This window comes from Brachionichthys hirsutus, chromosome 12 (assembly GCF_040956055.1).
Source record: "Brachionichthys hirsutus isolate HB-005 chromosome 12, CSIRO-AGI_Bhir_v1, whole genome shotgun sequence".
NCBI lineage: Eukaryota > Metazoa > Chordata > Actinopteri > Lophiiformes > Brachionichthyidae > Brachionichthys > Brachionichthys hirsutus.
The window spans coordinates 3957815-3984808 of NC_090908.1; the positions used below are offsets into that span (position 1 = coordinate 3957815).

The 26994-nt window shown below is 44.9% G+C and overlaps 1 protein-coding gene across 1 annotated transcript in view; it reads left to right on the forward strand.

Annotated features, from left to right (window-relative positions):
- The window catches only part of dachd (dachshund d), an 84937-nt gene that overhangs the window by 51305 nt on the left and 6638 nt on the right, over positions 1 to 26994 (forward strand). The window contains exons 3-7 of the mRNA XM_068746158.1: positions 230 to 382; positions 12448 to 12620; positions 12723 to 12858; positions 13166 to 13306; positions 25998 to 26143. Coding sequence (XP_068602259.1) covers positions 230 to 382; positions 12448 to 12620; positions 12723 to 12858; positions 13166 to 13306; positions 25998 to 26143 — 749 coding nt within the window. The remainder of the gene's footprint in view (positions 1 to 229; positions 383 to 12447; positions 12621 to 12722; positions 12859 to 13165; positions 13307 to 25997; positions 26144 to 26994) is intronic.

Here is a 26994-nt window from a genome sequence, read left to right on the forward strand (position 1 = left end):
GGAGATATCCCCTGTCAGAAGATAAAACACCAAGCTGGGATCACAGACACTTATTCTACTTAGAGTGTAAAGAAATATCCATTGTTTTATAATTTCACAAGTCTCTGTGCTTTGTGTATTTTCCATTCACCGGGGCAGGTTTTGTGGTTCTGCAGGTGTGGTTGCTCGGCACCAGCACCATCCGTGGCTGTCTCTAAGTGCTCTTCCTACTCTAACCTCCTCTCCCCAGGCCTGACGGCGGCGGCGGCGGCAGCTGCCAACGCAGCCATCGCAGAGGCCATGAAGGTCAAAAAGATCAAGCTGGAGGCGATGAGCAGCTACCACAGCAACGTCAACCACCACGGGGCCGACGGCGAGAATGGAGACCTCGGCTCCAGCCTCGGTGAGGCCGCCCTTCACACCGCCGCCAACAAACACACCGTGACAGAACTCAAACGCATGGAGCTAATTATTTCATGTGTAGAAATAAACACTTACACACACACAGACACACATACGATAAATTGACATATTCAGTCACCATTTGAAACAAACTCTTCTGATCTGCTCTCTCTCTATATATATGTGTGTGTGTGTGTGTGTGTCTGCGTGTAACTAGTTTAGTATTTTACCCGAGGAAACGTTGATAAATAAGCAAACAGCGCAGACGAATTGTGTGACAGTCACTTACTTGTTATCTTTAAATCCAGTAAATATATTTTTCAGGTCGCTCTTGTTTTCATTTGAAGTATAAGACTTTTGGCTAAAAGAGGAAACCTCCTAAACATCTCAGCGAAGCTGTGAACGCAGCTAACAGCCTCTAACAAGCTCTAATTGAATTGCTGTGCGAGCGCTGGTTTTTACACTATGTGCTATTTCAATTCATTATTAACTTTCAAATGCAGAAACCTTTTTTTTTTTGTTGCAATATCACACAGAACCACTTAGTGCAGTAAGGAGAATGATCATGTATGTTGGTGCAGAATATACGAGCGCATTCCGAATTATAAACCAAATGTAATCCCTGCAGCTTTGATTGCTGAACGGAGGTTTGGATTCACTTACTGTAATAAATGGCCTCGACTCCTGAATACATTTCATCAGTAATACTTGACACCGCGCAGCTTACGGTGTGTGTGAGATGTGTTTTTGAGCAGATTTAACAATGCAAAATGCATAAAGTGTGAGGTCATTACTCCAAGAAGAATGGAGTATGTAAGAGAGAGAAAAATCATGCGAGCCTGCGAGGTCACAGAAATAAAGATAAATGTGAGTACCAACAGCAAGGCTGCGGTTCGAGAGCTAATAAGAAGCTGTTTTATCTTTTTACAATTTAAATTGTAACCTTGAGCCCACAGCCAGCCACACAGGCTCCCAGTAGAATCATAATTCTGGCGGGGGGGAGCCGCTCTAGGTGTGGGTACATGGGCCACAGCATTAGCTCTCTGAGTGAAATATATGGCAGCGACGCCTCCCTCCCCCCCCCCCCATCCACAATCAATTGGATTCTTTTCCTTTAATATTTACTCGCAGCGATGAGATGCTCGTCTGCATGGTGATGAACAGTCTGCCACTGGCGTTTGAAGGTGACCTGTCAGTGAGTATGGACAAATCTCTCGCTCGCAGAAATGTAGAAAATAAATCATTAGGGGCAGGCAGTCAGACGAGGGGGGGGCACTCTCTCTCCTCGGATTTAAATCAGCTCAGATTTACGATTTGAATTAATGCTTCGTTTGGTCAAAGGAATGGTCGCAGAGACAAATGATGTTTGGTACTGAAACCATCCCAATATTGATTACCGTGTGTCGCAGCAATCTCTTGTTTATATCAAGCACTCTCCTGTGACAGGGTGGCCAGCAGGAGTCATCCTGATAATACGCTGGAGAAATACGGCCTGCTCGGCACAGTGGGGCCGCGAGAGACAGCGAGCACCATGCGTGTCTGCCGTATCGAGCCCCCCGCCTCCAACTGTCAGGTTTATTTTTTTCATGAAAGCATTTTGTCATTTCTCCGATTTCTTTTTCAACATTCCAAAAATGTCTTCTCCCAAAGAGTGGGACTAGCTAATGCCCGTCACCCAATGGTTATTTAGGTGTCATCTCTTGACTCATATAGCATGGAGTGGGCACAACAGGTATTTGGCTGCAGACGGGACTGACTGTTGTTTCCATCGATGGCGAGGCCACGACTTCACGCTGTTTTAAAGAGTCAGAGGAAAGCAATAATCACACAGCTTGAGATAAGACTCCACAAACACCATGTTTACTCTCACAAATAATGTTACCAACCACGATAGGAATCCACACGATAATTAGCGTGCTTCTGACGATGCCTCTAAGGACATGGATCCATTTAATCACAAAGAGCTACTACATAAACCCATTGAAAAGCTTCCTCCTCAGGCTAAAATGCAGGTGCCTCATCTTCCTGAAGCACTTAAAGCAAAGCGGAGCGGAGCCAGCCAGCGAAGGACGTTCTGTTCTGTTTGGAGAGTTGGATTGCCTGTCGCCTGTCTTTGTGTTGATGCAAATCGAAAGGGGCTAATATTTCTCCCTCGCATTAAATATTCATCACAATTAGACCTTCCTGTTTGCATCAGTGCTATTAATTATAAGGGGGGGGATAAAACAGGCAGTTCATTCATCAACCAAAATAATCAAAACATCCTGAGAGAAGACCTGTTTGTGAGGAAGAGTTGAAATGAAATGATATAATGAAGTTGTATAAAGGGAGAAAGGAGCGGGCGTGTCCTCCTTCGATTTCCCCTCACAAGAGTTGGGCAGAGCGAGCCTTTCTCAGAGCACAATGTGGATTTTTTTCCAGCGCCTCTCAGGAAATGCCACAATTACAGATCACAGACCAAGCAAAACACATGTGGCGCTTGGCCTTGGGGGGGTAAACAGCTCGCCACCCCCCCCCCCCCCAGTGCATTGACCCCAGCCACAACCTTCATTACATGGATAGAGAATATTGTCAGCTGTCCGCTAATAAACACCTGCCAAGTTCTAAAGAAGAGATTGCATTCAGCTGTAGAAGGAAAATATTGTTTCTTAGACCTGCAGAAACTGACTTCCTGTTGTGTGTGTGTGTGTGTGTGTGTGTTTCACCCTCTGTCTCTCTTTGGCCACTGGGTGCTGCCCTGCCACTCATCCGATTCCTCACACACAACTCTAATGGAGCTGAAATCCTGTTTGTAATTAGATATGGGAATTCCACTGTCATCAGCCAGATGATGCCAAGACCAAATAACTCACAGACAGAGCCGCAGTGAAGGGTGGGGGGGCACAACAGGCTCTGCTCACTGTCAGCGCCGACCATACACTCAGAACCCAACCTCAACTCCAAACTGAGCCATGCAAACAGTTCCACTCTCCAGCAGCTACTCCACACCAGAAAGCCTTTCACGTACGTGGCATCAGCCCCGGCTGCCTGTGCCCAACAGGAGAGCAGAGCCGCATGCCATGCCGAGGCTGGAAGGACGGTGACAGGTACCTGGAGTGCTGCCTGGCTGAGAGTTGAGAGATAAGGTTCTGGGTGAGACGATGAGGAGGCATCACTCTCTCCTCCTAAGGGTCATCAGGCTAATTTCTACACGCTCCACCCTCTTCCTTGTTTGTGTGCGTGCGAGTGTGTGCACGTGTGCGAGAGAAGGAAGGGGGGGGGGCTTGGCCCCTGAGAGTGTTCTGTGAGGAGACCACAGCTGTACACTCCCAGCAGCTAATTGGTCCTTATCTAGCTGTCCCATTCATCTTCATTTTTTACCAATTACTGAGCATTATCTGTGTTCTCAGTTGGGTATGGGACTTAATCCTTTTTGGTTAAGCTGGTGCTACAGCTTGCAAATTCCAAATGGAGACGGGGAAGGTGGGGTGGGTGGAGGAGGAAAAGGTGCAGGGGAAGGGGAGGGCGGCAGGAGTCATAACAAAAGCAAAACTCTGAAACTTCTCATCGTCCCTCCCTGGCAGGAAGCAATCAATAAACAATGACATCACAAGGTGGACCGGGGTGTGTGTGGAAGAGATCAATTATCGGCGTTATAATTTAAGTCCTTGTTTGCAAACGTTGCAGCCTCATTGATTATAGGCCGTTCTTGTTGCACTCACCATTATTGACTTGTTAAAACTATATTTTCACATCATCAGTGGTTTTACGTCTGCGGCCACACAGGCAACGGCGCTTTAAGGGGGCCGCCATTAATTATTCACGATGTGTTCATTTTAAAGCACAGCGAGTCCAAATCATCCTGTTTACTCGACAAATAATACATGTATAGAACATTGCCCATCCAGAAGGTACATCAAGATGCTGCAATCTGGGCCAGTTAGCCTTAATTTTCGAAGATCAATGCATAACTCGGCTCCGCTCTATATGGGGTCCGTGCTTGGCCGTGCTGCAAAGCTGAGGGGAGTCAGCTCGGAGGCCGTGGACTAATTACCCGAGTGTTTACTGCTCTGCTGGATAGCATAGCATTTTGGATCATGTGTTCCGTTCTAGACAGATAAAATAAGACATTAAGATGAGACTGGGAAAAATGACAGTCGTCAATTATAAAACCAATAGCATTTTATAAATACATGTCTGCATGCATGTGTGATGGCAGGCGCACTACATAAAGTGTGTGTGTGTCATAGACAGTGTCCCTGCACTTTGATAGGGATCTGTTTGGTCACACGCTCTGCACCAGCTGTCAGCCCGGCTCCACTGCTGCGATTTAATTAGTCTGTTTATGTCCTTTCTAATAATAAAGCTCTCTGCGTGGAAGGACACATCCAGCCAGCTCGCTGCACCACTGCTGGTGGCGCAGCGCAGCTAAATGTGGGCCATGATGGAGGATGGTGGCTACTTCCTGCTTCTCTAGACAGAACAATGGCCCTCAGGCTCAGATCTAGTATCACCCCCTACTCAATCCTAACCTTAACCATTAGGGGATAAAGCACATACTGACCTGATATGAGTGTCTAGGGGCAACTCCATCCATCTTCCTCCCGTGTTCTCTTGTGGGTGCCTTTGTCAGCCGAAGCTCTTGAGAGAGACTAGATTGTAGCCATGGGCTGAATAGAATTCATTTCATGAGCGTAGAACGCCTCTTTTGGCTGCGACACATTATTGCCTCGTCTGATTTACGCACTGGTAACGTGGCTTGTTTAGACATTATTTTTATTCTGCCACGGAGGCTGAACTGGACAAAATAGGTTGCCCGTTTAAACTGCGAGTCCTGAGGAGCACGGGAGCGGTGGCAGTAACTGCATCAGACAGTCTGAGCTCGACAAGAGAGGAGTGGCAGAGGAGACAGACAGCCTTCCAGCTCGAGCAAAGCGCTCGATGGGTCTCTGTCTCTCTTGGGCTTTGGCCCTCAACATCTCTCTATTAGTCTGCCAGGCTCATGGGAGCCAGGTGACAGATAAGTGAAGAACGGCACACACATTTTAATAGACATTTCAAAAGATAAACCCGATAATCATTTCTCTTTTTTTAATGAAGTCTAACGTCCTCGTTCTAATTCCAGTTGCGTCGTCTGTTCAGTATCGGCATAATACTTGAATATGCATGATTGGGAAACGGCGCGGCACACTGGTGTAGCTACAGAACACGCAAAACGCAGACAACTGCAGAAATAGAGTCCAGTAACAGAGGGAATTCATTATTAACATTATTTTTTTGTAATGATCCGTAGCGGGTTCTATCATCTTTGGAGGAATAAACACTTGTGTGTGTGTGTGTGGGGGGGGGGGGGGGGGGGACACACACACCAGACAGACCTCGTGCGGTTAGTTCACAATAGCAGGATCAGAGCTATAAAAAAACAACTGACCAGTGGAGTTGTCATCCCTCATCAACATTAGGCTTCATTCTTCATTAATTGGATAGATTAATTTGGAGCGTTTTGATGCGGGGGGGGTGTGTGTGCGTTTGGCTGTCCCCTCCTCACTATTCTCTGTCACGTTGAATTTAGCCAGGAAACGGGGCTGACCTTTGAAAGTGAAGAGATCAACACAATCTGAAAAGACAATGTCACTTGGTGTAAATGTGATATGTGTAATAAATGACATTCAACCTTTCAGCGATGATGAGCGTTCACAGGTTGCAATAATGCGGAACATGCACGGCCTGTAGATTCACAGAATGAGGATAATTTTTTTTTGCAGAGAGCTTGGATATGCGTGTGCGCTCATTTCATCATGATTATGTCTAAGCAGAAACATTAGCTTAGAGTAATAATATTACCGTATGCACAGCACCAGCAACGGCAATAAGGATGATGAGAACAAAGGCAGCAAAACGGTGATCTGCTGGTGAAAACGTTCCACCGCCTGACGATGACACAGTCAGGGCTAGAATCAAAGAGCGTTTGTGTCCACGATAGCGTTCCATCGATAGCGTGAGCCGAAGGGTTTTTCCTCTCAATGATGATATGGGAACCCTCATCCAAATCGAGCCATCAGCCACATTGAGACCGGACACCTTCACCACCTAACGTCCCCTCTGCTGGGACGGAGATAAAACAAAATCAAATAACGCTAAAGCATTTCACCATCTTAACAGGGCGAACAAAGAGCAGCGTACGTGGGGATTAACCGTGTGTAGGGTTCCCAATAAAGTAATACGAATCCATCAGCATAATGTAAGTCTTATTTCACCCATCTCCGTTCTTTTTGGGACCGCGGTGAGCATTCCCAGTAAGGCCTGCAGCAAAGGAGCTGAGAGCATTCGAAACAGCGAGGCTAATTTTTGTAATTCAAACAGATGATTTGATCTGGTGAGCACATGCAAACTGACCCCCACCCACCCCTCCCTCAACTAAAGCGAAATGATAGCAGAAGTGGGCTCTGATTGATAACACACGTCAATATATTTCATTTCGGGAGCCTTAGTCAAATGACAACTTGTGCCATTGACTGAACGCAATCTTTTTAAAAGGGGAGCCTTTGCTAAGCATCAGATGAAAATGATTCCTCTGTCTGCCTGGGTGTCGCTGTCTGCGGGGGCTTTTATTGATTGGGCTTGAATATATTGCACCCGCAGTAGCGACAGCTGCAAGTCACAGCTCTCCTCTCCTGCTCGCGGCGCTCTCTGTGCTGCGGCTCGCTGTCGCCGATCAGATGCTGATGCTCTCTCGTCGATGTTGGGCCGCTCATCGAGAGTGATGTGTGACAAATGTAAAGTGAGCCTGATTCCGACCCAAATTAGGGAAGTGAACAGCGGTTACTAATGTGTCCTGAAGGCCTGGCTGTCTGGCCACCCCAGCAATGTGCATGATTTTGTTAAGTCAACCCACCATTGTCTTCCTCCCCCCCCCCCCCCACACACACACTGTTCTCTACGAGCTGCGTTATCAAGCACGAGGATGTTGGCATTGGCTGGTAAAGGTCATTTACCGTAATGAGATTTGCCACATGCGAGCATATGGCTGGATTATTGTTAACATTTTCGGCTAAGAGACAAATAGACAGCTGAAAGCGGGGCTGCAGTGGGCGGGGCTGTGCTGTTGAGCCTTTTTTTCCCTCTTTAAAGCGGGATGAACTCTTTTTTTCGGCAACAGATCTGCCACAGAGATGATTGATCTTTCAATTTTCATAAGGAACACATGCCATTAGACCCAAGGATTTAAATCGTCCCATAAAAGTTGCCTGCCTTGGATTTTGTACACTTAAAGGACAAACACCTCTGTCTGTCTTCTCGATCCTTTCTATCGCAGCAGTTTGGCGAGAAAAGCAATTATGTCACCTCATCAAACCGCAAATCTTTTCTTATCGTGGCTTCTCTTACATTACATTAAACATCCCGGCAGGAAATCGCTGGCCATCTGAATAATCTGAAACTGTATCCTGGCATGCGTTAACATATTGTGTTGATTTTGAATTAGATTGAAACGTGTCCAATCATTGTGGTTACGGGAATAGAAGATGTGTGTGTTCATGTCTGGCCTGCTCAGTGTGTTTACATACCTATACAGCATTAGCTACACAAAAACCCCGTCTTGAGGACGGACCTGTGTGTGTTTTCATCCTTGCATCTCTGTCTTGCCACATGATGCTTTCTTTTTATGTATCCGTTTGCGTGTGTGTGTGTGTGTGTGTGTGTGTGTGTGTGTGTGCATATGTGAGCGTGGCAGGTATTTAACAAAGGCAAGATGTTTACTCTATCATCAACATTAACTGCACAAACACAAAAGGCTTCAAAGTTTTTTTCAATGACACCGAACGGCTGTGGGTGGCTACATCAAAGCGCAATACCTTCCCCCCCCCCCCCATTTTAATGAGAAACAGGACTCACCAGCCTTGGCTGAACCTACCATCTGTGTGTGTGTGTGTGTCTGTGTTTTTTCTTGTTTGCATCTGTGTTTGTGTTTGTGCATGTGGGAGAGTTTCTTTGCTTTGCATACGTAAGCTTGTGTTGTGTAAAATGGCACCGTGATGCCAGACAACGTATTTATGGATGCTTGAAGGCGCCCTTCCGTGGTCACATGGCAGGATCTGCGATTTCTGCAGCAGATTAACAGTTGTAGCAAAGATGAATCGATGATTAGTGCAATGGAGGGGCCTCCGAGTGTCCTCCAGCATGACAGATCCTTTGTCAGGAGCCGTTTATTTCCTTTTGGGACTGGTGTGCAAAACCTCGATACGACCACAACAAAGACTTCCCGTGTGTGTGTGTGTGTGTGTGTGTACCGTCGCCTCACCTTTGTCGGAGGAATACACGACATGGGGGCATTTTACAAGCGCAATTAGGAGGAAAACTGAAATTGCTTTGCAGCGCTGGACTGCATGCGCATTGTGCAGTGATGGAGTTCATTTAGCTGCTTGACTGGAATGGTCCTGTTCAGTTTGACAGATCAGAGGAGGGAAAAAAAATATATAAAAATATCTCAACGCCATGAAAACCAAAGGCTTCCGCCGCACAAATCAGCCCTTTGTCTTGTTCAATTCAAATCAAAGGATAACCAGGAATGTTTGTTTGACAACAGCATTTACAATGCATTGTTCTGACGCTCAGTTCCTCCCAAACAAAGACAGATAGGCTTTAAACAAGTCATTTAATTAGCGCCGCATCCCCGGCTTTGGCTGCGCCAGCCAATTATGCATTCCTGAGGCATGGGCAGGTCCTATTTCAGGGGAGCGAGAGGCAGATCCTCTCCAGCCCTGTCTCCTGCAGTGCATCTCTCCCCTTCCATTTAAGAGAAGGTAAATAGCCCAGACAGACAGCTTCATTAGCGCTAGCGTCTGAAGAGCACGGGGCCGATTGTCGCTTAAATAGTGCACTTTTTACTGCAGGCCCAGCCAGCGACCTCCGATCAATTACAGCTGACATTATTGTTTGTCGGGAGCTTCTTCTTTTCTTTTCCTGGACAGAGGGAGTAAAAAAAAAGAAGCTTTGACTGAAATGTAATCTTCTCCCTCTCTTTGGTTCTTTCGCGCCACAAACAATAAATCACTCAGTTGAAGAGATAATAAAGCGGCAAGTAGGAGCTAGTTTAATTTTTGTCAGGGGAAATCTGTCCACAGCAGGGTTAAGGGCAAAGGGTCCGGCTGCTACCGCCACACCGTTTAAATGGCAATGGTTTGGTTCTTTTTTTTTAAATGTTTTTCATGTTTCCCTCTGTCGGGTTCAACAGCCAGAAAAGATGACTTCCTTTTATGCGACGCCGAGCTGCTGCAGAAATCACCGCAGCTTACCGTTACCGTCACTAAAATAAGTTGCGGCTCTCATTCTATAATCATTTTAAAACACTCCCAATTCAATTGTGCTGCGGTGCCATTTTTGAAAAGTATCCATCTTTCCGTCGGCCGTTTGTTTCAGCTTTTTAATCGCGGCGTTACCGAGGGCTGTTTTAATCCATTCAATTCATCCTCTGCGATTCGGATCTTTGCTTATCCATGCATGAACTCCCGAGCGCTACACAGTGTAATAGCTGAGCTGTTTATATTGGTATTAAGTGATTTGTAGTTTTAATGATGGTAAATAGGAGTTCACCTTTTCAGGTCCCTCAGGCTTACTTCAGGTAAATTACTCCAATGATTGTGCCCTTCGGAGTGTGTGTGTGTGTGTGTGTGTGTGTGTGTGTGTGGAGGGGGGGGGTCCCTTCTCATCAAGTCTGAACTTCTGTCTGAGATAAACACAAACTGATAAATATGTTATTTTACAGTATGCCCTCTGGAATATCTGCAGAGTATCTATGCAATTAATGAATCCAGAAAAATGCTTGCTGATTCCACTTTTGGAAGCAGAAAATCCTGCGTACGATTATCAGCAGCTTACAAATTGTTCAGGATAGTGAGCTGCAATTATTCTCCTCTTATGCGCCGAGAGTAAGTCGAGCAAATGGGAAGGAATTGCATATGAATGAAGGGAAAAACACTTTACTTCAGATGCCTTGAATAAACCAACATCCTTCTCACCTTGCTGCTTTCATCAGCTCATAAAAGGATTTGCCCGGGCCTTATTGCTCCGTGGCACATTCCCCTACATTGGCCTGAATAGGCTTTCATGGGAGAAACACAGCTTTGGGGTGGGGGGCGACATGAAAAGGGCTGGTGGGCATCCGAAAGCGAGACTAATACCCCCCGTCTGAGTGAACAGAGGCCCTGTGTTTCCCCCCTGGCACGTCTGTCACCAAAACCCACACAGGTATGACAAAGACACAAGCGGACTTTGGTCCTCCGCTTTTTCTTCCCAGGTTACTGATGTATTAAAAAAAAAATAAAGAAATTCTATCTGTCTTTCTTAATGTCTGAAGCCATGATTGGACAGATGTAATACGGCCATCTCAAAAGCAAAATAAGTCTCTTCTCTCCGGCCCTTGAGTGGCCTTGAAAGCCTGACAGGTAGCTGAAGCCCCTCCATGTTGTCCTACAGTAAGTAACCCACCCCACCCCCACAATCAGCCCCTCTGTGGTGTTTTTTAATTGAGCTTAGCCTGCTGAGTGGTAATTGATTCAGTCTGAGCTACAGCAGAGGCGGTTTGATACAAGGTGCTGCTTGGCTTCCGCCTTCCTTTAATCTCTCCTGCTTTATAGTGTTAGGAATACTCGCCGCTGAGAAACTGCTCGCCATCTTTCTTATGGAAATCAATGCTTTTTTGGAAGAAGAGGAATGACACAGAGGAGTACTTCTCATGTCCTTTCATTTTCAACCAGTGTCCTTCCCTTTAGAGGCTTCGCCATGCAGATCTCCTCGCCCTTTGGCTACTGAAAAAAAAAGAGGAGTGGAGTTGTTTTGTGGATCAGCTTTGGATTGCTATTTTTTTTATCCCCCCCCCCCCCCCTTCACTTTATCTTTCATGCAGTTTTCCTTCGCCTTGAACTGGGCTGCCAGGAAAGAGCGAGGGGAAAAAAGGAGTGAAAAATCAACAGACAGGCTCAATCAAATCCAGTAGTGCCTCTGAGGTTTTTCTCAAAAGCATTTTAGGACAAGCATCTGAGTACTGGAAGGAATGAGACCAAACTGTTCCCAATCACTTTTGATCCTGCCAGTTCAAAGTCCCCATAGAGCGGCGCGATCGGAAGGGGCGGGGGGCGCCGGTGTTCCAGACACCTAACTTTGACCTTCTGTCTTACGCGCATGTCCTTTGAAAGTTGCCTTGTTTTCATTAAACCATTCAGAAGCACGGAGCAGAGCCGCAGTCTGACTAACTGCTCGCCGCCTACGGTATCTTTATTGCACTTTCTTTACATTTCCAGACTACTAATGGTTCAGTTCCCTCAATTAGGCCCCCCCGTTGGCGACAGAAATTGAATCATTTAAAGCGTTTTGAAGATATCTTTGTTGCTGTAATAGAATACATTTTGCGCATATTAAAGAGAAAGGAATAAACGTCCGATTATTTCGCGAGCTGAAAGTGACTGGACTCTTTTTTGGTCTCTTCGTCCTCCGCTCTGTCCCTGGCGAGGAGTCGCTGCTATAATTAGCCTACAGACGTTGGCCCTACTGCGGTCTGGCACTGCTTGTTTGTCATTAGCACATTTTAACTGTTCGTTTGGGTCACGGTTTTCAAGATTCCTTTAGTTTTCGCAGAGATATTTTTTATATGTAAATATTGAGGTAATTTCCATAATGTGCCGTTTTTATTCATCATAGAATAATTGATACGTATTTATTGCTCTGTAAACTTTGCTCTTTGAATGACTGTGTGTGTATAGTCATCGCACCCCGTTTTCTTTATTATTATTGCAGTAGTATCTATTATTAATATGTGTTGTAAAACATTTATGTGTATTATGTTAACATGGAAAGATACCAGAGACGTGATTAATTTCAATGATTCCATTCTTCTCTAATGGATGGCACTGCTAAGCTTTAGTGTTATTGGACACCAATTTTGAAGGGTATCTCAGGAGCGGGAATTACTGATGGCTGAATTAACAGCAGCCGGGTTTGAGTTTCCATCCAGACCCTCAGAAGTTTCCCCCGTGAATATCTCACTCATAATATGCATCATTGAGTAACCAACGACCTCTTCATGTGTCTCAGGCCTGGAACTCCCCTTCATGATGATGCCACACCCCCTAATCCCAGTCAGCCTGCCCCCAGCCTCTGTCACCATGGCGATGAGCCAGATGAACCACCTCAGCACCATTGCAAACATGGCCGCCGCAGCACAGGGCCAGAGCCTGCCCTCCAGAATGGTCACCTCTGTTATAAAGGTATCTTTGAAGGCAGGCAGCACCGAGGATGGATCTTACATCCTGTTTCATTTGCACTGGATATTTATTTTGTGTGTCTTTCTGTCGCTGCTGGGGTTGCAGGAACGCTTGCCGGACAGTCCCTCCCCTGTTCCCTCCTTGGAAGATCACAGGAGGCCAGGCAGTCACCCATCATCTCATCGGAGCAGCAGCGTGTCCAGCTCCCCAGCGCACACAGAAAGCTCCTCAGACAGGATACGTAAGTCTCTTTAAAAGCTTGCAGCACGGCTAGTCTTATAATTGAAGCACTCAGAGAGCGCAGACCTCCGCCAAGCGGCTCATTGCCCTCCTAATTGGATTCACACCGTTGACATGGCAATCTGGATCATCATCAAAAGGTTCTAAATTGTTGTTATTATACACCAACCAGCAGTGAATCGGAGTTGATGTGAATTTTTAACCGACTTTTAAATCTGTAAATGGGATTTTAAATGTTAAAATAAAATAAATAATCATTCTTGATCCCTCATCATTCTGTCCCTCCTGCCGTGCCATCCTCTCTCCAGCGATACACCACAACGGCCTGTCCATGAGCCACGCCCTGCTGGGGCTGTCCCCCAACATTCTCCCGGGGCCCAAAGAGGGAGACCTGGCCCACGATATGAGTCACGACGCGGCCGCACACAAGAGAATTCACAATGACAAAGGTGAGCTCGGCTTCGTTCAAAGAAAGAGAACTGTGATACTGTGGTGATTTTCAACACGCACGCACACACACACAAACACACACACACACAATAGAAGTAAGTGGAGTTAAGGAGGCAGGAGAGCTGACAGGGCAGTGGAAACAAGGAGCCCACTTTTAGTTAATGTGTCACCAGCAGCAGAGCAGCTCTGTGAGACGACTGTCTGGACCATTTTAAGTGGAAGATCAATTTTGACTACAGATCCAACAGAAGATATCTTTTATGCCTATTAAAAAAAAAAAGTAACACCTTGAATATTTATATCAAAGTTCATTCATGCAACTTCGAACATCAGGCTGCAGTTTGTGTCACTGAAATCAAATGATATTCCTCAACTTTTAGCAACCACTAGACAAATATACGTTTCAACAGATTTACCCTGCATAGCTGTAAATATGTGTGTAAATGCAAAAACTGCCATGTTTTTAAGACTAAGATCATTTTCCACTACTTTTCATTTCACTAATTTAATTAACCACACACTCATATCCTCTTCAGCATTAGGACACTGCCATTACAGTAAACAGGTGGGCATTTCAGAATATTCTTTTAACAGGAAAAAAAAGGACAAAAGAAAGAACCACTAATGAGCTCCTCTCAGTAATTACAAAAATATATCTAAATATCAGGTGGAAAATTACACAGATTTTGTAATTAGTTGTAATAAAACTAATGCTAACTGAATTATCATATTTGGGTACAAATAAGATAATTAATTTATAATAAAATGAGTCTTGTATATATATGTAGTAGCAGACTGTTATTAATACCAGGGCTTCAATGACATTACCTAATCAATGTTTTGATTATGAATTCCCGTCAGCGTTTTACTATAATTTCGGAGAACATGTACAAAAAGAAAAAAAAGATTGAAATCTAATAAGTAAAACAGATTAAATATAAAATGAAACAAATAATAGATTTGAGTATTCTCTGTTGGTTTTGTGCAGGGGAGGGGCAGTGCTGGGTGATACAGGGTGGGGGGGGGGATAATGATATAAAATTCACTGTGGAAATCATTGGGCTGTACTTGTATGTTCCCTGTTGGCTCGGCTCAGCGCTAGACCGTCACTCACAGGGTGTGAAACAGTGAATAGTAATAATTAGCAGGATCATGAGCCGAGTTTATGGGTCACAAACTTTATAAATGTGTGTGGGGATGGCGGGGGAGGTGTGTGTGTAGGGTGTGTTGCGTGTGTGTGTGTGTGTGTGTGCCAGCCGAACTGAACGATAACTAAGAAAGACGGGAGATTAACCAAGAATCCTGATGCCGAATTAAATGAACGTTTCCTCACAAGCAGAAATCGGACTTCTTAACTGAAGAGCCTCCTCCGTACTCAGATAATCAACACAAATGGACTGTAATTTCTTCGCAGCGTTAGAGGAGAAAGCAAATGACCCAGAAATCCACGCCAATTCCCGCTCGTTGACCCACACACACATCCACCTGCAAACATGCGCCGTGTTATCTTTTGAGATTGCCAATTCCTAGTCTGTCACTGGACTTGATTAGAATTCCGAGCTCTCCGGTGTGTGCACTCGAGGTCTCAGGCTGTGGAAAACATTTTTATAAAATAACCCATTAATGCAGAGGAGTGCAACTAAATTAGTTACCAATTTGCTGAGCATGAATTAATGAAGAGAGCTTCTCTCTGCTCCCACAGTTGTAATTTTCATAATAACCCCAGACCTTTATTTGGCAGGTTGTTTAGTTTTTTCGTTTGAAGGTTTTCATTAGTCTAATGAGGACTGTGCAAGGGCGAGCAGTCAGCACAATTTACATGAGGAAGCTATCATAATAAATGAGGCAATTTGAATAACATGCACAGGTTTACGCAGCGAGATAAGAGAGATTGCCGCAGCCAGATTCAACGGTAACCAATACATTAGAACCAACTAATAACCAAAGCAATTCCAATAAAAGCTTTAAGTGAAGGAATAAAATTAATGATAGATATATTGAACTGTGATGATATGATACAAGATGCTTTAGATTAATACAATAAATGCGCTCGCCGATGAATGAGCGGAGAGGCCTTGTTGTCTGAGGCTTTGTTTATGGCAAGCTTTTTAATTAGGCTTGTTCATCGCATCAGTTTGTTTGGATAAACGAGATAACAATCCAATGGCTTAATGATATCTCTCCACTTGTTTGATCTTTATGATCCTGGCAGAGCATTAATTTAATCTCGTGTAAAATGCACTCTTAGAAGGGGATGCTCAGTGAGCGCAGAGGAAGGATGCGATGCTCCGGCTCATATGGAGGCCGTTTTAATGGCCAGACACCTCAGAGACAGCCGCTATAATGTCACATCACTCACATCCTATGAGCACGTCTCATCTTTTTCATGTCATCTCTCTGCTGATGAAGGACAAAGGACTGTTTGTTGTCGCCTAAAAAAAAAGACACTTTCCAAACTTGTGTCACCTAGTGCACAACAACCAGATGGTAACGCTGTATTTCTTTTTCTTACGCTCTCTTTTTGTGGTTTTTTTCCGAGGTGGGGTAGAGAGGGGGGTGCTTGCTGCTATTTGAACTTGATTTGTTTTTTTGGTCCAAATTTTTCCCAGAGAAAGCGAGCCGAGATTAGACGATGCGTGAGGAGAAAACGCCTCGTGGAGAGCGAAGTGTTATCTCACATGTGACTAATTGAATTGCTTCAAACGGGAAGTTTGTGGTGAAAGCTTCCTGTCTCATGAAACAGCAGGTAGCTGACAAACAAGGGGAAATTTGAAAGGTACTGAAGCCTTTGGCTGTAAACTCACTTTTGGACATCAAACACTTGACATCATTTTATTTCCTCGGGGAGATGGCGTTTGAAACACAAGCCATATGTATGTACATCCAAGTCTAAGAATTTTCTGTAAATACAGTACCATGTGGCAGATTAAGCATTTTGCCAGCAACAAATTTCCTCCACTTTACCTGCAGCCTGCTGCAGTTAAATGTGCCACATCTCTTTTAAAGTGAGTCGGGGTGCCTGACAGGAAGCGTCTGAGGCTGCTACAGGATAAACTAATCCTGCAAAAAAGCATATTTCAAAAGTGGATGATTCACTCGTAATACGATATTGGCACTTTCTTGGTAAATGGTATATATCCGTGTTGAAACAACAGGAGATGCATTCATAATGTTCTCTCAAGCACAAATGGATGTTTATTGTGATGCATTATGTCACAGAGAGGTGCATCCTTTCGTAGCCGCTATCAACGGGGCGATCGTTGATGCATTGGGCGCCGCTGCGGCCGCAGCGGACACACGTCATTTGTAAGGCCTTCTCTTTGTCGGGACGTCCGACTAGCCGTCCAGTTGATGAGCTCGCGGCTGGTGCACTGCGAACTGACTGCAGTCCCCGTTTACCGTCTGCATGATGAAGGTACCGGTGTCACAGTCTATTACATGCAGCTGCTTTGGGCTAGGACCTTTGGACAATGATGGGCTCATGGAGCGAGAGAGCGCACGAGAGAGAGAGAGAGAGAGAGAGAGAGAGAGAGAGATGTGCCGTGGAAAAAGATGAAAAAGAGTCAAAAGTGATTTCTTGCCTTTGTAGTCTTTGTGCTGCTCCTGCTTTGCATGAGTATCAGCAATGAATAAAAGGAAGTTAGGGGGACTTTGGGTCAGGTGAAAGTTTCAGCATCGCTTTAGTGCACTTCCTGTGGTGTAAATATTGCACTGACATTGATGGCGTCTTGGCGCGATATCATTAAAAGTTGGAGATGTTCGGCGTAAGCTCCTTCGCTTCATCTTTCTGACTTTAGCGCATTGTGTTTTGCTCGGTCCTCCCCGATGTCCTTGGCGTTGCGGGCTTCAAACACATGCTGACTACCTGACTTTCCCTAAGTCAAGAGAAAATGATCATTAGCCATCACCGGCCCGAAATGCCACTTGGCAGACAATAATGCTTTGTGATCAAACAACTTGTCAGTGCGTCCTGTTGAAATGAAAGAGTGCAAAAGAAAAAAAATTCAATAGAGGATCAATCAAATTCCCCCAGCCCATGTGCGAGAGATTGCTGATGGTGCAGACGAGGACGGGAGTGGGGGGCAACTCCTTGAGGACATGGGAGTTCATTTGGATATTTGTTCTCCCCCTCATGAATGTTCCATTGCATGACACCATCTCCTGCTAATCACATTTCACTGAAAAAGTGGAGGGGTGGGGGGGGGGGTGAGATATGCTTTTAGGGACGTTGAAAAGAGAGAGGTTCTTTTTAATCTTTGAAATGCCTCAAAAGTGACAGAATGCTTTCTCCTGCCAAGACGTGCGCCCAGGATGGGGAGATAAATATGCTGTGGTCAGCTAAGTGTATCTAGTGAGCAGAGAGGCAAATTTAATAATGCATTATCATTCACTGGCGAAGGTGAAATCTCCCTGTCCATCAGGAAGCTGAGGCCTGTTTCATGTTACCCTTCACTGCAAATGAACAAGTGCTTTACTCAGCCGTACCAGAAGATGCGCAGTCGGCACCGGCGCTCTGCTGCGTACGCCGCTCTGGACTGTCAGGGAGACGGCTCCGTAATCAAAGCAATCATCTCTCGGTCTTGACTGGAGACGCTGATGATCACAGGCCTCGTTCCCGATGAACCCGTTTCGAACGATAACCTCCCCTTTGTTTCTTCCTCCTTCGCCCTCTCGGCGAGCACAAGGTGCACTTTACATATCTGAGCATCTGCTATTATGCAGATGACGGGAACATATTTACACGAATGCCCTTGGACAACAGCGCTCAAATAATTAGGAAGATTATGTACGATGGCGGAAATTTGCGATTCAAAACAATTGCTACCTTAATGGCGGCGACTGTTGCAAGACAGATAAGGTTGACCCTGAATATGTATTTCTGTGCTTTTGGAGACATTCTGCGGGGTAGTTTGTATAATTTAGCATTTTACATGTAAACAGTAATTAAGGGATGTTCCCGCCATTCCGGGGGCCAGGCTCTGCCAAGGTAAACACCAGCCCTCGCCGTTTGCCACCGTCCATCATGTTTACAGACTTGCAGAGCCGAGCGCTGTTTGCATGCGCTTCCTTGGCAAAGCCCATAAACCACGACCCAATTGGATGCCGAGTGTTGAGCGCAGTCTTATCATGCGGCAGTCGACTCACTCACTTTGAGGACATTGTGAGTCAAACCTTTAAATTTTCACTCTGCGATAATTACGCTGCTATACTTGAGCTTTTATATCCTTTCACTGAGAAAGTAAATCATTCCTAATAAAGAGAGGAAGAATAGTGGGCGGAGGGGAAAGTGCTTGAGGACTAATTCTCTTCACTCCCTCCCTCCCTGCGCACCATTCTGCTTTTTGAAAGCCTTTCTCTGAGTGTTCCAGTCACCTTGACTTTGCAGCTGCAGCCTTACAGTCTGTTGCTTATCCTGCCTAACCCCAGCCTGTCAATTAGGTGTTTAAAAATTAATCTCTTTAACTGGAAAAACCATGCCAGCTTTCTTCCGTCTGCAAATGAAGTGTTATTAATTCACGCAGCGCAAAGCCAGCATTAGAATAATGTTATCAAAACAGATTTCCACACGTTTAACACGTTGCTCCCATTAAAGCCCATCTGAAGTATTTTTATAACTGTGAAACCAGGCCTGCTAATGGATTTGCATACTTTTTTTTTTTTGACCTTTCTCACCAGGCAGCCGCAGAAGCCCGGAACTTTAAAAGTTTACATTTCCCCGTTTCCTCTTTTGTTCTTTCATCTTCGTTTAGAAGCAGCTCAGTATATCTCGTCTGGATTAGCTCCAGCCATCGTCAACGCTCGCATAGCGGCGACAGGACGGAGTTGCCTCTCCCTGCAGGAGAGCAATGCCAGGCAATGACACCAATGTGTCTCCTCACCCCCCCCCCTAAAACCCAGGGAAGCTCTGAGCAGCAGGCTATCTGGCCCACCACACCGAGTTAATACTTGTTCCATTAAAACCCAGTGATTATGGGGGGATTTCCTCTCTTGTTTGTTTGTTTGAATGCTTAATTATCAATATGTAATTGGCGCGTGTATTTTGATGTCGGGTGCATATTCGGTGGCATATTTCACTAGACCACACTTTGCTATCGGGCCGAAACAGGACTCCCCCAGTCACTGACTAAGTTAAGCTGCATGAGAAGTTGTCCTAATGAATTAATAAATGCCAAACAAAGAGGAACTAAACAAAGAGTGAGAAATAAATGGCTTGATAATTCGCGGGTCAGAGAGATTAGTCGGGCATACAGTGCAAATGATCCCCCCCTTGAAATGTGAACGATTTAGGAAAAATACCCAATCAATAGTTTAGGCCGATTTAATCTCTGGGATTCTTCTGTCAATAGCAGCAGCCGGCCTCCGTGGGTCAATATGCAAAGACAATGAAAACGCCTTCAAAGTGCCTCACGGTTACGTCCTTCTTCCATTATTATCTCGTTGGCATTTTGGGCTCATAGTCAATAGGTTAAATTACAGAAATCCATTCAAGCCTGCCCAGCTGTCGCTTTCTATCCTGAGCCACAAGTTTAGTTTCCTCCGTTTGGCTTTACCTGCTGCTTTGGCAGAGGAGAGGAGGCTGCGGATGCCGGCGCCGGCATCTCTGACCTTTACTCACCTTCTGTGTCGACCTAACTGAGATTGTCTCTCGACAAAACACCATTTTGTCTCCAGTGCCGTTCGCTTTAAGAGCTCATTTGAAGGCGCGCGCCGGCAGAAACAAAGTCCTGTATGCTTTTATGCAGTCATCACAGCCAGCCAAGCCTGTAATCCTCAGAGGTCCGATAATGACACAGCCCCTGCATTTATTACATGGAGGAGAGGAGAGAGGGAAAACGCTGACTTTGAACAAATGAACACTCTGACCTTTATGCAATAAATATGACATGGGCCGCATAAAAAGACAAGATATCTTCCTCCTGAATGGAAGTCAACACGGATTCTGCTCCCATGCCCCTTGCTCACTCTGTTTCCATTTCACTTTTCCTCCCTCTCTCTTTCTCTATCTCGCTCTCTCTCTCGCTCTATGGCTATTTCCCTCTCCTCCTTTTGGACCAACAAATAAACAAATGATGGAATCCATTTGAACTGCTTTTGTAATCTATGCTTCAAAAACACATTTCTACTTCACCTACGATCATGTTCGTGGATGATCTTAGGTGTAATCGTTTTCCCTGGGATTAAAGGTGATAACTAAATCTCTCTTTAGTTTAATGCCTGAAAACACAGAGCGTCGTTCTATATTTTATATAATCTTGGTCTGATTCCCATTGAGCATTGCGACGGTCTTCTTTTGTCACCCCGGACAGCCTCCCAGACAGTAAAGGATTTATGGTTATTTCCTCCATGCGTCCGTCGGTGGCTCTATCTTCATGTGGCCTTGAGAATACGATTCAATTTATTAAGGCAAAGAAATGGACTCATTACTTTAAAAAGGTGGCAAGAGAGAAAGCGAGGGCGAGGCAGAAGTGACACACTGAATTGGTTATTAATGGAAAGGCACAGCCACAGGGCAGTTGAAATTTAATGATATCCTACAAGAAAATATGAAGGTGTCACTCTCCAAAAAGTCATGCTAAATGTCAACATTTTAAGGTCCCGGCGTTAATTTTATGCCTGTGCACAGTAATGTTTTGGAGAGCATTTAGGAAACACGGCCCAGTGGCCAGCCTGATTATCTCGCTCACCTTTTTCTCCTCTCGCCAAATGGGTTTGTGCAGCAAGCGATTTCATCTCTAAGTGAAGGGAACATTAGGGAGGGGAGAAGGCAAGAGCGATGGAGGAAAACACGCGCTTTGATTTTCATGCTGTGATAAAAGAGTGGGAGCCAAATGTTACCTGTTAATCTCACCCAAACCGACCGGGGCTCTTGACTTTGTCCCCCAGCAGGGATGGGGCAAACACTCATTTTCCTCTCTCCGTGATGAAAAGGAAATTAGCTTAAATGTGATGAGGGCACATTAGTTTGTGTTTCTGTGTGTGCTCGATGGGTGTGTATGCTTTTGAGGTTTTTGTGTTTTCCCTTTCTTCTCCGAGTACCCAGTACGTTACACATATTTACACAACATATGCAAATGTCATTATTCTGATGGAATTCGTCTTGCGTTGATCACACGTCTTCGTCACGCGGTGACCGGCAGGCTCCCAATAAAGCTGCTTCAGGTCAGTCGGGCCCTTCAGTAGGCGGAGTTAGGGGTGCTGTGACATCACAGTAATGTACATAATCTCTTACAGATGTTTATATGGGTGCCTTTTTAGTAATCATCACTATAACTGTCCAGTTTTAAGATTTTGTACAGTTATGGATACACTCGTATTTTGAATGTCATTTATTTTCCACCCATAAGAAAAGAAAAGACACAAACAAACGAGTTTATGTCTCTCGGCTGGCCTCGGAATGCCTCCGGATCCCACGGGAAGAGCTAGAGGAGGTGTCTGTGGAAAGGGAAGTCTGGAAACCCCTGGTATGGAAGTGGTACAGAACATGGAGATGGATTAACAAATTAAATCATACCATACTCACAGCATTTATTAAATCTCCATGCTTTATGAAAATTGTTATCAGGATTTGATTTGCAAAATGTTGTGAAGAGCTGGTCTCCTGCCGGCCCTAGTCGGATTAAACTTTATACACACAAACAGTGTTAGATGAATTAGCCGACATGTGCTAGCGTCATTTTTCAACACAATTCCCAGTGTTGGGAAGTAAATAAGGAGCACATTAAAGGAAGCAACATTTATCTGACAGGTACTTCAGATGCCACTTGTGTGTGTGTGTGTGTGTGTGTGTGTCCGTGCGCGTGTGTGTGTGTAGGTGCCAGTTAATTATATGACCCGTCTTTACCGGTTATCATATATTGCGATGAAAATAATTGAAATGCCATGAAACAATTTTTTCTCCCTTTGTTGTATCTTTCAAATTTTCTTTAGACCCCCAAACTGATTCTGTTTCTTTTTTGTTTTTTAAGTCTATTGCAGGTCTGAAAACATTCAAATACTGAAAGAAGGCACCGAATAACATCAGCATTAATCTAATATGAGGTGCTATTCTACCTGTTTACAGCTACGGTGCCATTACACTGAATTTATTTGGACTCAGAGCTTTCAGAGAGCAGACATCGCTTGCAAGATCAGCTCGAGCTCATGTTTTTTTTAAGTCGCTCAGATTGCCCAGCTCCGCATCATCACTTCATCCGTACAGGAAGACAGACATTTCCCTTGACAACATTTTCCAAATGTTAAGTGCAGGTGGGATAATGCTGTGTTAGCTGCTAATGGCTGTCCAAGAGGTCCGATCTGCTCCATTTGAAGGAGGCCGATTTCCGCGCTGCCCCAGCAGATCAGATGTAATTGTGCAGTGAGACGCATCGCTTTGTGTTAGCTGTGCTGACAACCTCAAGGTTTAGCATTCACTTCTCCTGCTGGGAGGGACACAGGCTTGCAAGGACAAAGGCTTCACCTGTCAATATATCACACTGACTGGCCAGCCAAATGTACCTCTGCTCTCCCTCTCCCTGCTTCCCCTCTTCCTTTCTGTCACTCTTTCATTCTCTAGACACACATTCTATTCCAGCCCCCTCTACCTCAGACCCCGCCTCACCAAGCCATCCGTCCATCCATCCATCTTCTGTCCTCAACCATCCATCTCTCGTCCTCGACATACCACCCCCCCCTCTCTCTCTCTCTCGCTCCCTCCCTCTTTGTGTCTTCCTCTATCTTCCTTTTCCTCTTTGCTCACATTGCATTCTTGAGAGAGGACTCAGCTGAAATGTCCCGAGGGAGCAAGTTTCAGACACGGGAACCAGAAACATATGGCACATTTTCAACTCCCAAGGTCAATTACAGCTATTTATCCAGAGAGAGCGGCTAAATTTCCCAAGGTTTCTTCTCGATTTTCCACAGATTGCAACGTATGTCTGTCACATTTTGAAATCAGGTCAGTTTCCTCTGCTGTTCTCCAATCGCTGTGACTTTATCAAATATTATCCAATGGCTTTCAAGTGGGTTTAAGACATGTTTTATCTCTGGTTATCATGTGCTCCATCTTTTTTTTTTGCCTCAGCTTTTCTCGGTCCAAGTGCCTCTTGCAACACAAATCTAATAACATGTAAATTGGAGATAAGCCCAGATCCCTCCAAGTGATATTTTTTACCTTCATAGTTTGTCAAGTCAATTCCTGGGCCCCTGTTTTAGCCGCACAACACATGAGCAGCGAGAAAATTAACTGGATAGGTGATTCATCATTGCTAGCACTCTGTCAAGGACTCCCTCTGCAGCTATTGAGAGCAGTGGTGGGGGTGGTGGGGGGGTTGTTTTAAATTATGGCATTTCATTCAGAATGCATTGTATTTACAACTTGCCGTTTTTATTTGTGGCTCCTATTATCCGCCGAAACAGTTGTGCATGAAATGTTATTTGTGACAGGGGTGACCTGCGAGTGTTTTTCCACACAGTATTTCATAGCCGAGGGTGTGTGTGTGTGTGTGTGGGGGGGGTGCCTTAACTGTACTTTTACCGTACGGTAAGCACAAGAGGCCGTCACAGCTGCTGCTGGCAGCCTTTGCATAGTGGAGAAATATCACCTGGAAACAGTCCTCCATTCCACCGGCCCCCATCACTCCAACGCCTGTCGCTGTAATTAAGTTGAAGTCAATGATTCTGGAGCGATGGCGAGAAGTAAACATGCAAACACATGCCAGCATTTGCTGCCAGGAACAGAAAAAGAGGGGCTGGCGGTTGAAGAGGAGGGGTGGTGGGGGGGAACCACAGATCTAGACCACGTTCCAATGGAATTTACATTTGAGTTTCATTAAGCCAGTTTTGATTATATTGATTCAATTAGTCACTTATATTAGCTTCCCGTTTCTGTCTTTGAACACGTCCGTGTTCGTGCGCAGCTCCTGGTGGAAATGCTACCTGACAAGAGGTGGCGCCACGGTAGTTGGAGTCTGTCGAACAAAACATGCTGTTTGCTTTTCCCAGAGCATGACAGGTTGTTTCCCCCGCTACAAAGCCATCAAATATTCCGTCTGATCCAACATTGTGTTGCAGGGGAGGCCTGCTGAGTGGGAAGCTGGAGTTTGTTAAAGCAATGATTTATGATTAATGCCAACACTAAATAAGGGACAAAGTACCTACAGTACAAATCAATTACGACGCTACAGCAGCAGACCTTTCCCCGAGGTCTACTAAAGTCTCTAGTTGTTATGGTGATTTTATTGGAGGTGGGTGATGCAGGCATATAATGCGTGCGATACGTCTACATCAACCTGAGCTGGAGCCAACTGTAATGCCTTTGATCTCTGATTAGCTGGTTTATTGAGATAAAATGTGACTTTCATGTTGTGCCATTGTGTGAAGAGAGAGCGTTTTCCATCCCCACCTCGTTGCCCACCTCAAAATAGGACTGCACCAAACAAAGCAAATTACCGCAGGACCAGCTTCTTACAGTAAAAGTAGGCAATTCATTATTTTTATGAAGTCAAATTATAAACACATTTTAATCCATTAGGCAACCCTCCATTCTAATTAATCAACAGCAGTGAACTCCATGTGAAAAAGGAGGAAGGTTGTTTACTCTCTCCACGGACCAGCGGTGCATATTTCACCATCTATCCCTCTTCGGGAAAAAAAGAACCTCTCCGTTCTTTAAATTACTAACCTAAACTGTGAATCCTAACACTCAACTTTTGGCACAGCGATGTTTCCAGGGCATTTGCAGATGCTTCAAATAATCTCCAATGTTTTTGCTCAATCTGCTATGAGGTTGGGTGAAATAAATACTTTAAACTAATTAATGTAAGACCAGCTGTTCCCAGCACTTGGCTGGCATTGGTGAATATTGATGGGATGAGAGGGGGGGGGGGGGGGGGGGGGGCAGGGTTGTTCAGCTCTGCTCACTGTTTGTACAAGATTCAGACTGGCACACAAACAGATATGAATACTGGATGAGAGCAGAGAGGTGCATGTGCACAACACATTGCAAATATGATATGCTTTGCTCCTCTTTCCTTAAATTAAGACTTAAGCATCTGATGGTGTTGCACTGATTCAACTCCGTCTCGGCAAGATGGTTGCACTTAAACATTGTTGGCTTCATAAAAGCTTGCTGGGCAAAAAACATGTGTCGGATCCGATGGGGCAACAAACGGCACCATCTGACACACTGCTTTCCTTTGACCAGGCTGCCTTTTCTTTTTTTCCTCCTGCTTTTTCCTCCTTTGCCTCCTCTTTCCTCCTCTGGTGAAGAGACTGGACAGCAGATGGCAGGGCCATATACCCTGCTGCCGCTGATGAATGGTGGATGATGTCATCTTATGTTTGACAGGCACCGGTGTTTGAGCGCACAACGAACACCCGTGCCCTCTGAGGTCAAGCCTCAAAGCAGCTCCTGATCTTTGAAGTCCACATGACATGTCTAAAATAGGAAAAGCTGGATTATGTCTTAGTTGATATTGTTTGACCCCATACTCAGATCATGAAAAGACGCTATACAAACACCGCTCCATGTTGCCACCCATGAAATTCCTGTGGGATGGTGTGGGGGGGACGGGGGGGTCCTATCTGCTAGTCAATACCGGTCAGTATTGCCAAAAAATACCCATATATCCAACAAGCTTGCGTGTTTAGTATAAGTGTCCCGCTGTTCTGTAAATGATTGATCCATTCTCAATGTTATTCTTTTCTTTGCAGATGACAACTCAATGTTTACTCCAACAGCAAGAGACAGCTACGAGAGGTTGTCATTGGCTGGACAGGCTCTGCCTCCCGGCTTCCCATCACCTTTCCTCTTCCCAGACGGTCTGTCTTCTATAGAGACCCTCCTCACCAACATACAGGTAATCTGCTCTGATAAATTGAGGCCTTCATAGCACGACAGCATTGGCAGATTTAGCTAAAACCTATATTAAAAATTATTTTACTACATATCTTTAAAACCTTATTCCAAAAAGGAGCGTTTATTCTATACCATGAAAATATTTTACAAAGAAAACTTATCTCAGATTCCTCTTATTTAAATTGATGTTGTTTTTGCTGAGGTCTAAAATGACTGCTTTCCTTGGAAACTGAGAAATTCAATCTATCGAAAAAGAAGACTATGTGTATTTAAAAGATCCAGAACTGTTTCGCTTTGTCAAATTGTACCAATTAATTGCCTCATCTAACATGGCATTGTAATCCACTGAAATGTATACTGCTTTAGGAGTAATTAGTAAAATAAAATACTCTCTAGACAATTAAATTGTACCCAAATACCTCAAACTAACCAGTTGCTTTTCTGCCAGTTGAAAGCTGGCTTTCAGTATTGCTATTTTATTTTTCCATCTAAAACCTTTTTCCAAATCTTTATTAGCCGACTCAGTCCAATAATTATTGAATTATGTATGTTAAGGTGTGCTCTGGTTCTTCCAATGGAGCTAACATTAGCATTAGAGCAGAGGATACACCAACATGTGAATCTGCTCACCTTCACTGGATCCATCTACTCACAGTGCCGTTTAGGCTTCAGCTCAAACCGCGTCGGTCAGGAAGATGAATGTGTTTGCCTTCCGTCTGGGTGTAATGACGTGTGCACGCTGCTGCCCTTCTCGTTGCACCCGCACCGCTGGCAACAGTGTCCTGCCTCTCCTTTGGCATTGCGTGGCAATTAGAAAAGCCACAAGTTGCGAGCTCCCAACACTCCACTAAG